At 42.8% G+C, this 16,698-nt stretch overlaps 1 protein-coding gene across 4 annotated transcripts in view; it reads right to left on the bottom strand.

Annotated features, from left to right (window-relative positions):
* The window catches only part of PCNX1 (pecanex 1), a 91,833-nt gene extending 83,494 nt beyond the window's left edge, over positions 1-8,339 (bottom strand). For all 4 annotated transcript variants that reach the window (XM_064512526.1, XM_064512528.1, XM_064512527.1 and 1 more), the window contains exon 1: positions 7,937-8,339. In XM_064512526.1, the coding sequence (XP_064368596.1) occupies positions 7,937-8,089 (153 nt within the window). In that variant the 5' untranslated portion in view covers positions 8,090-8,339. The remainder of the gene's footprint in view (positions 1-7,936) is intronic.
* Positions 8,340-16,698: the final 8,359 nt, after the last annotated feature.

Here is a 16,698-nt window from a genome sequence, read left to right as displayed (position 1 = left end):
TTAGCTTGTCAGCTTGCAACAGCTACTTTTGCACAAAAAGATACCAAACAGTCACAAAAGCTTAACCCTTCCTTACTTGCATACAAAAAGAGTCTGTTTACATTCTGTGGCTCACAGGTTTGAGCAGCGATCCAGGTCAATCTGCAAGACCACATGCTACAAGGATTACTTGTGTATGACTATAACATGCCCATGGAGAGGCAGCCAAAACAGATGTTCTGAAAAGATTCAGATGTGTCAAAGGTGGCCAAAAGCCACATGAAAAACCTCAGGCCTGAATTCAATTTTTGAAATTCCACTCAAAATTAAGAATTCTCCCCCAGTTTTTGCTGAGGCCCAAAAAGTTTTTACGGAGCAGTCACTTCAGCAACAGGTATTGAGGAAGCACAGGCTACTAGCTGCTTAAAGAAGTTTTAGAGCACTAAACAAGCTTAGTTCTTTCATTTCAAGGCTTTTACCTAATTCAGCTTTCACTCATACTTTTGCCACTTCATTTCCCCAGACAGTCACTGAACAACATGAGATATTAATTCTCAGCCTTCATCCTTATAAAAGGAAGAAGCAGCCACGTACTCAAGTTTGCTGCATCATTTTTCTTTACCTACTAATGGTTTTATAGTTTTATATCAAATTCTAAGATCTTCTTCAGAGAAATATGATACAGTCAGAATTAAATAGCATTTTATCCAGCACGAACATGAATTTAGTATATGAGAAGAATAAATGAACTGTCTTTTTAGACTTCCTATTCTAACCCTAATTCCGGGTTGTTTGATATACCTAGTCACCCTCCATATACAGACCACAGTAACAGAGAAGCATTTTTATGATCACAGCCCTATAAACATTTTGCAGAAGCGGAACAGAAGCATGACCAGAGAACAAGACAGAAAGCCCTCTATATTCTGCACACAGAGCTAATTTCAGTCATTTACAGAGATCTGTTTAAAACATTAAGATTTCTACATATTCAAGAGCTTATTAGTCCCAAAAGAACAGGCACTGCTCATCATGTAATTTAGGCCATGAGTTTACCAAAAAACACTGTTTGAAGAGATCTCCAAAAACAAAATATTGTACCAATGAAAGGGATAAAAAAAATAAACGCTTCTAAATATCACATCAACTGTTGACTTCAGAACAAAATGAACCCCTAACCTTGCTATCCACCTTGCTTGCCTTTCTGGCAGGAAGCAAAAACAAAACAAAAAAAAGAAAGACAAACATTTCTAAAGCCAAACACAGATAAATAATAGAGTCTGGAATTGATCAGAGGAAAGTTACTTATTATGATTCTTTTCTTGAAGAGATTAAACTTAATCTACTACGTTTCCTCCAAAACAAGTCAACACATAATATAACGTTGGAAGGAGGATGGGCCAACTAAGCCAGGGTATGCCAATTTGGATTTTGCCTGTCATCATTCATGCTAAGCTGGACAAGACCCTAACTTTCCCTGACAGAAGAAGAATCATTTACCAAGCACACCTCAGGAAGAGAAAGAGGAAACAAAGCTATTTAAAAAACTGCATCAGTAATCAGCCAGAAACCACAACAGTGATAATGACACCTATACAACCCCTACAAGGGTTTCCTCAAGAAATGCTACCCCTTGAGAACTCGGAGGCAGCTAGCTTCCCCCAGGCATATGCAAACCCACTAACTTTAGCAAAATATATCAACTTCCTATAGGTGCTAAGCAGTCTGCTGACCCACTGCAAACACTACTTCAACTGGCTTCTCCCTTACAACTACCTCGTGTTCAGAGGCCAATACCAGAGGAGTCACCTTAATATTTGATGGCAAAAGTTAGTCTGTGATAGACAGGCCTGTGCTTTCCTATCTGCAGAGCTCTTCAATTTCTCCCCTGTGCTCTATCAGCAATCAGATCACACCATCTATCCAATGGAGATTTCACATTCTACATCTTGGTCTGCAAAGGAAAGTTTTGAGAACAAGGAGGGTGGGGGGAAGAGGCAAGAAACTAACACAACTTGCAGCAAGTCCAGTACAGAATTGAAGAGGGCTTTTATGCATACTCCATTTTCACAGGATTGCGGACAGCTAAGAATAATAGAAGAACCAAACTCAATACTTTGAATTCTAAGCATTTATTAGTAATTACTCCTCTCTGGATAGTGTGCATACTGTAGGAATTAAAGAAATTTGAGCATGTCCAGCATACTCTGCTATCTGATCATACTTTCCACAAAATCTGATGCTGTGGTACAGCAGTACTGTCCAGGCTACCAGCAACTAATCTGCATCACAGCCTCAAGAGGAAGAGTTTCTGCAACCCAACCTAAATCACCAGCACCTAACCTATTTTTCCTCACAATACTTGGAATCATCTAACTTCCATTTGGGATCTCTTCTCTACAACCCAGGTTAAAGTCAAATTAAAATGAGATTAGTATCTTAAACAATGCTTGACATTTTATTGCACTCAGCAAGAAACAGGTCTCTCGCCAACATAACTGGGAATCCTACACAATACCATCTCCTAGATTAATAGAAATGCCTGGAAGTCCTACCTGTTTGCAATTAGGTCTCATTCCAGTTCTTTTCACAAGTGATAAAGCAGTCTTATTAGGCCCAACAGACTAAAAGCTCAGACTAGAGCTTGTTAGCAGACACTAACTGGCCACAAGTCCACAGCTGCAACAGCATTTCAGAGAACATCCAATTGTAGTGCACAGCTGTGTAGCCACTTCAGTTAGCACTAGAAGAAAACTACACAGAACAGGACTGTTCACAACTGAAGCTTTTGTAATGAGGAGTGGGAAAAAAAGCAAATTAGACTTGTCCATACATAAACCGCCTACTTTGATTGTGTTCTATTGAGAAACTTCTATTAATAACTTCAGTAATCTAATGGTTGAACAAAACCAATCATTAGGTAAACTCCTAGCTAAGAGTATTTCTCTGAACATTTAAGGAACATTAACTAGCACCTCCAAAGACTAAGGAGAGGAAGAAAAAAACCAAAGACACAGAAAGTCTAGGCTGTGTGGTGGGTGTCTATTACCTTTCCTTCAGGACTTACTTTCAAAATTTAAAACCTTAAAGATAACTTATGAAATCCATAATATACATGTTGAGCATTGATATAGAAGTAATCAACAGCTTCTTCAGATCTGGTTCACTCCTGATCATCTTTCCTCTATGATATATGATATGATAGAAACCACATACAAGAAGCAAAGAATAGCACTCAAATTTGAGTTTCTCCTGTTCTAAAGCACATTACTGCAAGACATTATTTGGGTGTGGTCTTAAACTGCTATACTATCAGCCCATTGTCAGCCGAAAGCATGGTCCTACTCTGCAGCAGGCTACTAGTGCCCATAGCCAACTGGGCTAGTAGAAAGCTCACCACAGCAGGCACCCAGTCTTCTACCACTGCAGTTTCCTGAATCACCTGGGGTTGGGAGGGGGCCACAAGAACAGCTGGTCAGATGAGCACAAGTGGTGCAGAAAAGGAAGATGCAGGAATGCACTGTTATGAAGAGTGGGACTGTCCTTTCTGAAAGCAGCTGGCTGTTCGGTCAGCTCACTTGTATCACAGCACACCCTTTGTGAAAGGGCTGGTAGGAAAGCTTAAGCATTCCCAAATTCCAAGTGTCAGCCTAGAACACAAGGGAAACCTCAGACCAACGGTTAGGGGGCTTTCAGATATATCCATTTAAACTACAAAGGTCTCTCTACATCTTGATTCAATGTTTCAAATAGAAGAGTGCCAGGAACCAGAGGGAATTCCACTTGATCACAGGTTGTGCTGCATACTTAAAAAGAAATAGGGAAGACTATGAAGTTGATCTTAGCTAATCATATCATGCTTTAGCTAGACACTGCAAATACAATGAAGAATTTCCTGACTCTTTTTAAAATAAAGATGTTTCCTACTAAAAACATTCATAGAAAAGCCTCCCACCCCAAAAATCAGACTGCAAGTCCTTACATAAAACTGGTATCAATCAAATATTCATTAAGCAATAAAGACTGCCTTGTAAAATTTTATGAAGTTCAAGCATTTTGAGGCCAATATTTTATAGACACATTCATACTGGAGGAGAGGAAAGAAGACCATGAAGAAGCAGCAGATCTAGTTTTGTCACCATTTTCTGTTTTCAAATGCATAGAGCCCTAAAGAACCACTGGTATTAAGAAGCATATTCAGTTTTAACTTACCTCGGTTTTTGACTGAAGCTTCATGTGTGCAAAGTCAAACTGCTAGTAACCAAGAAACTAGATGTGGCTTAGAGCAAGCTGAGATACCAGGGACTCTTGCCATACATCCACTTCCAAGTACTTAAACTCTTGGTTTACCTCTGAGTACTTAAACTGATAGTTTAAGAAACAGCACTTCTATCAGAAAGTTGGCTAGAGGAGACTTTCACATGGAGCTACATTTACATAACCTACTTCTATCACTATGTACACAAGTCAGGAAATCAAATGCCTACTGACTGTTACCTAAATGTGCTCAACTTTGACAGACAAGTTCTGTAGCTACAAGCCCATCATCCAAAGCAAGCTTCAGTTCTGGCTCCTCTTCAGTCACTGGCAAAATTCCCCTGACTCCAGAGCCAAGACTTCACCCCCTCCCAGGCACGTGGGGGGATGGAGCAGGATTCCGACTGGGGAGTGCTCTGGCAGCTCCTCTGCTACCCTCCTAGTAGCAGCACAGAGGTCTCTGGACCTCAGAGACCAACACTGGTCTCTGGATTTAGGATGCCTTAGCTTTTCTTAACTCTGTCACTAGCTTTTACAACCGTCTTGTACAAAAGTCTGCCTGTACCGTAGCATATTTTTCTTCTCCCATCTTCAGTTTTGGATTAGACCAAAGCAAGGATTGACTCTTATAACAGACATGCAAAGCAACTGGCACAATTGAGCCTATTACTAAATACAAATTTTACAAGAGGATAGATTAAACTAGTCTAGCAAGCAATACTTTTGCATGCATGCTGCCAAGCCACAGATTGAAGAGTAAAGACTTGAGCAGCTTCACTTATCCAGACTCTTCTCCTCTACACCCCAACCCCTTTATTATCTAGACTTTTTTGCCACATTTCTGCCAAGGACAGTCAAGCATATAAATAAGCATGAGAGAGAGAGCTATCTCTATCTGTAACATAGATGCCTGTATTCATACATCTTTTCCCCTCTCCTGGGGTCTGTACCCTTGGTGAAGGCTTTCACATGCCCAAGCTAAGAAGGGAAATCAGGGACCAAGGAAGAAAAGCCAGCTGAATTCCACTGCTAGTTTCTTCAATAGGTTTGCACCACACGTTAAACCCAGAAAGCATCCACTACCTCTCAGCCCTAACAGCACTAAACAGGCACAAAGCACATGGATTTATGATAGGACTCACTGACAATAACGACTACCAGATCCCATTCTGACATTACAGAATCAATACAATGAATGTATACAGGAAAAAAGTTAGCAGTATCTGGTGTAATAAACCAAGTCCTTAAGCAATGAATGCATCTGAATTACAAAAATCCAGATAAGATGAAGTGTTGCATTACTATTGGAGGTTAATTAATACTTGAAAAGTGATTAGCCTATTGTAAGATGCATTCAGTCTTGAGAACTAGCTACAGGCAGAGTGCTTAAGTGATCCTACCTACCTTTGTTGCTACAAGACTTATAAATAACTACAGTCATTAATGATGCAGCAAAGCAAGAGCGTGATCTTGAAATTCCTATGCAAGGAAGTTGTACATGCAATGTAAAACTTGACAGCATTTTAAGTTTTTATGTATACACACACACACTTTTTTTTTTTTTTTTTTAACATGCAGGGTTGTTTGCCAGCAACAAGTCATTTGAACTAGCTTAGAAATTCCCTCCCACACCAGTGGGCCATACTCAGAATTCAGATTAGTTACTCAAGATTTTAGCAAGTTCTGCTTGTTTATATATGTCTTGACAGCAGTAAATGTTGCATTGCTGTTATTCTGAAAGAGAGTCTAAGAGATGTTAAAAGGCTGAGATGACCATCACAGTTCTGCCTGTTTAGTTTATGTCTAGACAACACTTAAACTGCAGAGGGTGGAAAGAGGGACAACAGCCAAATATGATTCAATCTACTTTAACTTGTGACTAATCTCTGTACTTATTCTCAGGGAAGTTGGCACTTGTTGTTGCATCTTTAACTTGTCCAAAGCTGTGAAGCAAGAGAATTTCTCTGACCTCAACAAAACCTGAAGCAGCTTGCTTTTTCCCATCTTCCCTTCGCACGGGAAAAAGAAACAAATTTAAGCAACACTGAAGTTTATGCCACAGCATGGGCAACTGAAGCCTAACTGAGGGCTTCCTAACTTCAGGAAGCTGAAGTGCCAGTTAAGATACATCAGTTGTCAGAGATCTATATAAGGTATAGATCAGACCCCCTTCAAAGGCTCCTGCACATGCAGCGTAACTCAGGTGTGATGACACCTTTATGAACTGCCTCGCTGAGGAAGCAGTACTAGTTAACTAGGCTATTTTGTCAAAGCATAAAAGCACTACTTCTGAAAAAGTGTGGATTCAAGACCAAAAGGATCCTCTCCCCACATTCAATGGAGCTCTAAATGGATAGATTCTCAGTTTTTAAAAAGCTCTGTTTAGCTGAACATTTGATCTAGCTACTGTCACACTAACTTTGCTTCTAAAAACAGTTTGTCTCAGCCTTTAGTTTCCTTGCCAACAGTCCAGGGTTTTCAGAAAACAAAGCCTTAGAGCTACCTTTTCCAAGAACATAGTAACATGAACCGAGAGGTAAGCGTGCAGAGCTGCAACCTCCTCTTCCACGTTAGCCATGTCTTCATATGAAGTGGCTCATATTGCATCTTCTATCCTTACAAATTGCTTTTTAAACAAAACAAAGACTCTTGACCCAAGAGCTCTAGATCTCTGCAACTGCACTCATGCAGATTTTTCCCTCCAAGGTCTCATTCTAATTCACTGTTTTTCACAAGCCAGCTTCTGCTTTAAGTGGTCAAAACATCTGGACCTGGCAGACTTGCAAATTACATTCTAATTCATTAGCTCAAGAGCGGTCACATCACACCTAGAACAATCACACTGTTCTACTGCAGAGATGCCTGAAAAACACTATTTTGTAAATCACACACAACTAACACAAAAAGACAAGCAAGCAGCAACCAGCAGGAAACTGCTTCCTTCTCTCACAACCAAAGGTACCTTTCATGTGTCAGCTTCCAAGTCCAGATGTCAAGAAACTTCTAGATTTAGAGGTCAGGATTTTAAAAACCTTGACCAAAATGTCAGATACAAAGATACATTCAGCAGGCATTGTCCCAAGCTAAATATACCAAAGTCTGGCTGTAAGCAAAAACACAAAGTAACTTGTCACTAACAGACAATCCACACACACTACCAGCCAGCACATGGTACACCACATTAGAGCCAAATCAACTTCTACATTTGGAACTCCCTCTCCCAGTCTCAGAGGTCAAGAGAGAGCGCAATGCCCCTGCCAGCCAGAAATGCTAGTTATAGTCGACAGCTTCCACTCCAATGGGGGTTTTTCTGCACTACCAGTATACCTGGAGCAGAAGCCAGAGCTATCCCGTTTTACAGCCACAGAAAACCCAGGCCCGCAGAAGCGCGGGGGAAGCGCCAGGCACCGACCCTGCCCGCGCAGCGCCACGGGCGGCCGCATCCCCGCGCAGCAGCTCAGGGGTCCCTCAGCGCCGGGGCCGCCTCGCCCACGGCGGCCACCCGGGCCGCGGGCCACAGCGCGCCGGGACCGCGCCCCCCCCGCCCCCGCCCGGCCGGGCCCCGGGGCGGCGGCGCGCAGGCGGCGGCGCCGCGGGCAGGGGGCGCTGCCCAGGGCCCGGCCCCCAGCCCGCCCCGGCGCGGCGGCAGCGCCCCCGAGGCCCGGCGGGCGCCGGCCCCGCTCCCCGCGGCGGCGCTCACCATGTAGAGGGTGAAGGGGAAGCCGAGCAGGAAGAGCCACAGGTAGAGGTGCAGCGCGTTGACCCCCGCGCCCTGGTGCGGGTCCTGGTACCAGCCGCCGCTCAGCGCCGCCCACACGCCCTGGCGCAGGATCTGCAGCACCTGGGAGCCCATGGCGGCCCCGCTCCGCCGCGCCGGCCCCGCTCTATCCGCCCTGCGAGCCCGGGCAGAGCCGCGCACCGCCCGCGCGCCGCGACAGCCCACACGGCCGTAACCGCCACCGCCGCCTCCCCAGCAACGCCGCCGCCATCTTATGTCCGGGCCCTGGGCCGGCCGGCCGCCCCCGCGCCCCCGACAGACCGGCAGCCCTTGCGGCAGGGGACGCCCGCCCCGCGCTGCCGGGGCGGCGGCGCCTGCGCATGCGCGCGGCGGCGGCGCAGCGCCTCCCGGCGGCGCGGAGGAGGCGGCGCGGGCGGGCGCGGGCAGGGCTCCCGGCCCCGGGGGAGGCGCCGCGCCGCTGGCCACAGGCCCTGCTGGCGGCGGCCTCCCTCGGGCAGCGGCCTGCCGGCGGGCGGCCCGGGCCCCCTGCGCGCGCCGTGACGCGAAGGACCGCGTATAAAACCCGCTTGCGGCGGGGCGGCCGCAGCCCCTCACCGCACCCCGCGGCTGCTCGCGGCCTGGCGGGGGTGGTCCTAGGAAGTGGAGGGAGAGGGGCCGCCCCGGGGGGCCTTTCCTTCCCCTTCCTGGATCAGTTATTTCTGATAAGGCATGACATCCTCTTCTCACCGCTAAGGGGGATGACATCACCCCATCACATATTGGTTCCTTAAAATTAAAGCAAGATAATGACATCTCCCTTTTTATAACCCTTCAGTTTGCTGTCAGACACTCGAGGCTTTTGGTGAAGCCATGCACTGTTCCCGCCACGGCCTTTGTTTTGTTACTATTTTCAACACATACAGAGCCAGAATTGTTTAGATTTATTTCCAGCTTTCACAAAGGAGAACGCAACACAACACACCACAGGTATATCACAAGTCCCAGAGTTCCCCCCCTCCAAAAAAAAAAAAAAGATTTCCTTCATAACTGATCAGCCTAGGAAAGTAGCATACCTAACTGTTCATGAATTTTGCAGAACAGCAAGAGGAGGTCATTAGTTTTCATTGAATCTTGGCTTTTCAAACTTTCCTCTTAAACAAATGCATCCCAAAAACCATGAGTCCGAAAGAGGCAGATTAGGGAAGTTTTGACACCGTTGCCAAGCAGGGGAAAGGAGAGGTCCGCTCCTTCAAACTGTACAAGGGAGTAATGCCAAGAAGCCTTCACCAAATTACTTGACTCTTCAGTCATAATTGGGGGAAAAAATAGCTATGAGAGCATGCTCTGCTATTGTTACTGCGGTGGCAGGAACGTCCCGCCTAGGTTTCCAGCCCCAAACCCAGTAACCGTCTGACGCCACCAGATATATGACGGGAGAACAGAGACTTCTGGTTCTCTGCTGAGGAGGAACCGCATGCACGTACTATCCAAATACTCAGTCATGACTCATGATGAACATGCATTTGGACCTGTGTTTTCAAGAGGCTCTTTTAATGTCACAGTCTCCACAGTGTTTTTCTCCATTAGCTAAACCAGTGGCAGCATTTGGCTGTTCTTGGAAAACCAGAAGAGAGAAGTGACTGATTCTAAACAGATATTGTCAATCTGCTTTTTGTTTCCCCAATGGGTAAGCACGGAGAAGGGATTGACACAAGAGCCCCAATCACGATGGCTCCCTCCCCATATAAAAAAAGAAGCATCTTTAAATTTAGTGTTTCAAATAGTGCATTTCTGAATATGAGACTGCTAACAGTATTTAGCAAGGGAATATTTTTTCCATCTGTCAAGCAGACTTGAGATACGAAAAAAGGATGGGGAAGGGAATAAGGGGGGGGGGGGAACACAAAATACCTGTAGACAATTATTATGGCTGGGTAGGGGAATTCCCTCTTTTGGGATGAAGCCAAGCATGAGAAGCACCACCAGTTACAGTAGGCTCAAAAAAAACCCAAACACACAAACAAAAACAACCCTGTGAAGTCTATGTTTCAACTACATCATTTTCCAAAATAGCTGTAAAATTTGAAGTTACAAATACACATATTAAAATATGAAGTTTTTAGGATGCAAGTGTTATCCATAAATATACTGTGTTTCTGTAACAATCCAGACTAAGAAACGTTCTTTGTAGGTTCTTTCTGCAGCTATTTTATGAATGTTACATAAAAGCTCTTCATCCTCTCCACAAAAAGGAGGAAAGAGGGATAACACTCATTAATAATGAGTCTAAAGGCTGCCCTAAATGCTTTAGAAACCTTTTCGCTTTTGTTTAGGAGCCATTGATTAAATCTGCACAGATTAGCCTCAACCTTTACAGTGATGATTCACACTGAACAATTCCCTTGTGTGAGAGGATGGACATTGTGGAAGCTTACGGCCTCTTCCCCGGTCCTGCTCCTAGAAGTCATTGGTCCAGTCATGGAGTGATGGAAGCTGAGAAGGGGGGGCAGGAGGGGGAACAAAAACAAACCCAGGAAACAAAGCATGAATATTACAGGCTCAACCCTGATGCAAAGCAGCACAACCTAGTTTAGCACACATAGCCCCATTCAAGAGAACTGCATCCTGGGAAGACATATTCAGAGTCCAGCAGAATAAGCAAGAGAATATAACGTCCTTGTGAGGACAATTAAGTTTCATTGTTTAGCTACTTAAATGCAGACAGGCTGAAAACATTAAGACATGAGATAGCAAATAATAATATTGGAATCCCTCCATGCCTGAAGGTAAAAATGGTAACAAGTCAAGCTGTCAGCATCATTAACAAAGTAAGGGAAAACAAAATCATGATTAGCTTTTAAGGGAAACAAACAAACAAACAGTGTCTGGGTAGAAAGTAACAGCAGTAGACTAGATCTATGCATTGAGCTTCTGCAGTCCAACAAATAACTATCTTACCATCATGCTCTGCTTTAGCCTCCCAATACTTCTTTAGGATGGATATTGCTCTCTGTGAGAGAAGAAAGCATGCTCTGGGAAAATTAGAACAGAACATTGGCGAAGAGTGAAAAATTTATTAAATATTATTATATTTAGAAGAAGGGCATTAATTCAAGTGAATTGGCAATCAACCCATTTTTCTCCAGCATTTCTCTTGTAATTTAGTATGCCAAAATTAAGGCAAATAAGTCATTCTGCTGCATAAGCCAGTGTTGCAAAGGAAGAAAACTTTATTCTATGCTCCAACAGCTGTTCTTCTATAAAGGTTATTTTGGCCAAACAACATTCCAGTTTGTTTTTTTCCTCACATTCTTGGTATATTTACGCAGTCAAGTACCCCCCTTTACAACTGCAGGCTATTTGGAGAACTTCTGTAGCAAATTAATTTTTTTGGGTGTCTTAGGGAATGCCATCATGCTAAAGATATGGCTGTTTTGACTTGGACTTGGCCAAGTAAGAATGATCTTGTAAACATATACAGCAATGTTTTTCTTTACTTCATACCCTTTCAACCCACTCAAGTGTGGCATTTGCAGAATCAGGGCAATGCTATATATGGTACATAGTAAAATGTAGGTTTTACAAAATACTCAGATGAGCTAATCACAATTTCTTGACCAGACTCATGAACACATGTTTGTTTTTTTTTTTTTTTTTTTTTGGTAAATGCATAGTATCACAAGAACAGGAAGTTAATCATAACAGGAACAAAACACTGAAGCCTGCCATAGAAATGCTTCAGCATGTTGCCATTTGTGAGAGCAATACTGCAGCATGCTTTGGACTATTAGAAACATTTTAGTCTCTCTTATCTCTCCATTCAATGAAATTAAGTTTTTATACTTTCCCCCCAGCAATCTTTTCTGGGACTACCCAAAATTATCATTTTTAAGTTAGTTATCCAGAGAACTGCTAAGCTCTATGAGAGCATAACTTAGATAATTAAGACATAAGGGCTAACAGGAAGTTAAAAAAAATTTTTGCCTGAATTGGGTGAAATTTATTATGGCCAGAAACAAGCATATTATTGGCACTTTCTTGTAATCTTCGCAGTTTAATCCCAAACTGTTAATAGCCTGTAAAACAATCAGCACAAAACAAAAGAAACACTGATTTACTCACTTTACAATTATGAGATAGTCTCACTTCTGTCTCCATGTTGAATACAGTGTTTGTTTTCAGATAAACTTTGACAAAGGCCTTCATAGCTCACTACCGACTTTTACTTATTTCCTGCCATTGATCCCTTGGCTCAGGATCTATAGCTAGTCAGCAGCATTACAGCCCTGACTTCTGAATCCTGCTGACAAATATTTCTTACTGTGAATTGGATACAGTATCCAAAGTTACAATTTTAACCTCCCCTCATTCCCTGCCCCCCCCCCCCAAAAAAAAGATTTCCTTCATAACTGATCAGCTTAGGAAAGTAGCATACCTAACTGTTCATTTCATAAAGAAGCAAAAATTGAAATATTTCCTTGCTACTTGAGCATTAATAGTCTTAAACAGAAACTATTGTTTAGCTTCAAGTCTTGACTTACTTTCTGCCATTTGCATGTAAGTGCAACCCTGTAGAAAAAGGGTGATCCAAATTTGGAATATTGTCATAGATGGCAATAAAACTGTTTTATTCCCTATGTATCTGAGAAGAGAATTGAGAAGTAGGCTTATTTACGAGGAGGAAAGAAAGCAGAAAGTCATTCTACAGTAATATTTGTTAGCCTGGTTTCACTGTAAGATAGCTAGTTTTCCTATAAAACATATCCAGTGTTTTTTCCTGTCTTTTTTTTTATTTACAGTAGAATGGTTCTCAATAACTGTAGCGCTGTACTATTTGCCAAACATGTTGCCATGATGTTAACACCTGATGGAGGCTTATCTGCTATTTTCACAGCTTTTAACAAGCTCCTAAGCAAGAGCCAGATCCTTTCACAGACTTCATTTCCTTTCTAGCAGTTCTGTTCCCTCATTCTTCAAAACCTTTCATGACAAGTCACACCAGATTCAGCCTCACAAACTAATAAACCACTGTGAAATCACTCTGTGAAATTCACTCCTGTGTATTACCCCTACTGTCGATCAGAACATAGCCATTAGAAACAATGGGAAAAGTATGCATATTCCCCAGTGCTTCAGAGCAGATCAGGCACAGCTTTACCAGCAGGAAGGCTGCATGCTGCGAGGCCTCATCGCCCCAGTGTGCCAGCAGGTTCACCACTCACATCACATGCTGCAGTCCCAGCTGTGTATCAGGAAACAGCCTGCATCCACCTTTATCATAGCGGCCACACACCCTGCGCTTCCAGATTCACCTGGCTTTTCAGGATGCACCCTGCCCAGGCAGCATTGGGGGTGGGCTGTACCATGCCCTCTCTCTCAGGGTGGAAAAACAAAGTTCTTGCACTCACATACCAAGAAAGGGGAGAAAGGGTGGTTTGTTTTGTTTCATTTTTTTAACTATACCTATGACTAATATAGCTCTCCATAGTATTTCACAGTGCTACTTAGTGGGAGTTCAATTCACTAAATGGAGGATATTAATTACTGATCTGCACACACCTGGACCATGAAACTCACAGTACCTTTAATCCTGCCTTTGCAGTCTGTCTCAGCCGCCTGCTATACTGAGGATGTAAGCTCTTTCAGCACGCTCCCCAGGCCGTGTGGTTTTCTTAAGACAAAATAAGCAGACCAAAGCCAGATTTTTTCCCAGAGATTGCTATTATTGAGGAACACTCAAAGGGGAATAAATTTTAAATTAGATCCATGCTGACGAACAAGTCCCATGACAGCCAAGGAGAAAAGGATTCTTACCAAATTCTTGGTGATAGCAACCTTCCAATTCATCACTAGAACAACAGCATCTTCAGCTCCACTCCTTTTTCTTTGTTGTCTAGAAATTATCTCTATACAGCTTTCTGCTGTACATTTTTAGAAAGCCTAGTCCCTTTAGTGTCACTAAAGGAACCTCTTGCAGGTGCTTCAGTATGGCTGAAAAATCAACTGGAATGGCTTAATACTCCCATTGCTAGAGATAGAGGGTAATTTGCAGTTTTAAGATGAACTTTCCTCTGAGAGATGGTATGGTTAGTGTTTCTTGCAAGAAAATTATGACACAGTAGACTTCAGCATTCACTTTCACATTACAAGATCTAATTTTGTGAACTTGTCCATACAGAAATCATTCACAGAAGTGTCATCAATGTCCCAGTGACTGGAAGGTCTCTATGAAGAAGGAGGCATTTTCTAGCATTTCTGGTACAAGAATCTCCTAAAAACACCATGGAGATGAAACACAATAAACAAGGCTAAAATTAGAATATCCGAACACTGAGCTGACAGTATTTTAGCAGCATCTATACCACATTTTTTAAACTACAGCACAGCAGTGTCTCACTGTAAGAAATTTCTATCGAACAATGATTCATGGTGCCACTGGGATAAATTCCTAATTAAGATCTTTGTTCACAATTAAAACTCTCTGTCTGAAGTGCAAAGCTATAGGGCATGCAAATGAGTCTGTAAGACCATCTTCTCCATTTTAAAAGAATTCCTCTCTCTTATGGCTCTTTTTAGGCATTTTTCTAAGAAAGTTAAGCCATTAGGATTGGTAAGTCCCTGCACAGGAGAGAGTTTCAGTTTCAACCACAATCAGAGAGACAGAAGTTTTAAAAATATTAAATGCCTACTGATTTCAGGGTACAGGGACGAGGATGGAATTAGGATCCACAAAGAGGAAATGTGGGCAATATTTGAAGCATAGTCATAAAATGGCTGGCTTATTAACAGGTATTTAATTTCATGTTATCCGCAGCATGGACTATCTCTTGCACATTTAGCCAGCCAAAAATATGTAGACAGGGAACATGGGTTGGGGAGATTATTGCGGGGAACTATGAAGGAAGCTATAGTATTGTGGTGGGGGCATGGGAGGGTGCTGAAAATAATGTGCATGTAACAGAACAGAGAAAATTTGTGGAATAACCAGCAGCATTGCAGGGGGAAAAAGCCATAGGGAGTATAAGTCACAATTTCATGTGACTGGATTTCATACAAGTAGAAGGCAGATAATTTGCCCAGGCGGATTAGTTCAGAGGCTCTAGTGCCTTGGCTATTTCCCTTGGTTTTTCCCAGATTTAAGCTCATTCTGAATAAATAAAATACTAACTTTATACTTCTGTCTGATCTCAGCAGCTTTACTAACTGTGTATGTAAGGCTCCTCACTGAATACAGCCTTGTCTGAAGTGGAATATGGTGGTGACTGTGTGCTTTAGTAGGAGGTGTGAAGCATAATTTTGACATTCAAGACTATTGGAAACAGTATGTAATTCATTGCCTTGAGATGGAAAGTGGCCATAGTTAACAAACTGGATTTGAGAAAAGAGCTACAGAATCTCAGTTTCAAATCCCTTCTGGAAGGTAACATCTCTAGTCACACTCTGCTTCAGCAGCAATATGGGTCGGTCTCAGGAGAAGCAGGACCATTTTTTAAACTACCAAGATTTAGATTCCCAGAGATGTTGTATGATTCATGCTGGCAAGAAATTTCAGCTGCCCCACAAGATATGCCATTTCCTGTATGCTTCTCTATGTTCCTTGGAGGTCTCCCAGATAAATACTGGGCAGGTCAGACCTGCTTAGCTAAGAAGGTCTGATGACATCATACACTGAGGTGTTGTGACTACTGTTTTTATATTTGCTTGAGCTGGCAGTGCCTGAAGGTACAGTTACCAGATTTCAGAATGTGAAAATGATGCTTAATCTGAGGGGAGTGCCCTGAAACACTGCCACTTCATGGCAGATCTAAAGCAACTCATATTCCAGCAGCCCTTTAAAGAGCTACTAAAAAAGAAAACCCAAAGAGTAACATTCCATGAATCACAGAAGTGTAGACCCAGGCTGTCCCAGACAAGCTTTCCTTTTTCTCTAGGCCACGTTTTCTCTAAACACTACCTTAAGGAAGCCATCATCCTAAGCCATACCACTGCATGAAATATTTGATGAAATCAGGCATAAGTACAGCAAAATGAGGGCAGCTTGAAGGAGGTGTGATGAGAGCTTTATTAGATAGGGCATATGGCTTTTAAAGACAGGGTCTTTTGACAGCCAGTTGGAGGTGGCATAATTATTCGTTAGGAAAAAGAACTGCAATTTCAAAGATCCTTTCCCTCCCCTGTTGGGTGAATAGATTTTGCTGTAGCTATTCAAGGGGTAACTGATTTTAACCTACCCTCCAAAGACAGCATTTTATATTAAGCTGACTGTGGAGGAAACTCCTACGGTGAAGGAAATCCATGGCTATACACACATATACACACACATTCAACCCAGTTTCTCCACAGACCTCTACCTTCACCTACTTTCTACCTCTTTGCTGTAACCCAGTAAGATAGTCCCCGTGAACACAGAGTACACACATGCATGTATATACACATACGTGTACATGCATACATACCACAAGTTCTGAAACAGCATAATTTTTCAGCCAATAGCTTTTTTTTTTAAATGCATGTCCTCCAGTTTGCTGAAGTACAGGTGGACAGCACATGTATGAGATAGTGCAAATAATCCTTCAGCTGCATTATCTGACAGTTTTCAGTCTGTTTTCTAGAACAGATTGTGTTTCGTTTTTTACATTTATCCCCTTACCTGTTAGGTCTGTCATACAGGTAAGGCCTGATGACCTTCATTAACAGTGGTGGCACAATGAATTACTATGTTGGATGGAGAACTATGGTTTCTT

This window comes from Dromaius novaehollandiae, chromosome 5 (assembly GCF_036370855.1).
Source record: "Dromaius novaehollandiae isolate bDroNov1 chromosome 5, bDroNov1.hap1, whole genome shotgun sequence".
In the NCBI taxonomy this organism is placed as follows: domain Eukaryota; kingdom Metazoa; phylum Chordata; class Aves; order Casuariiformes; family Dromaiidae; genus Dromaius; species Dromaius novaehollandiae.
Note: the sequence above shows the minus strand (reverse complement) of the source record. Positions and strands in the feature narration are given on the sequence as shown.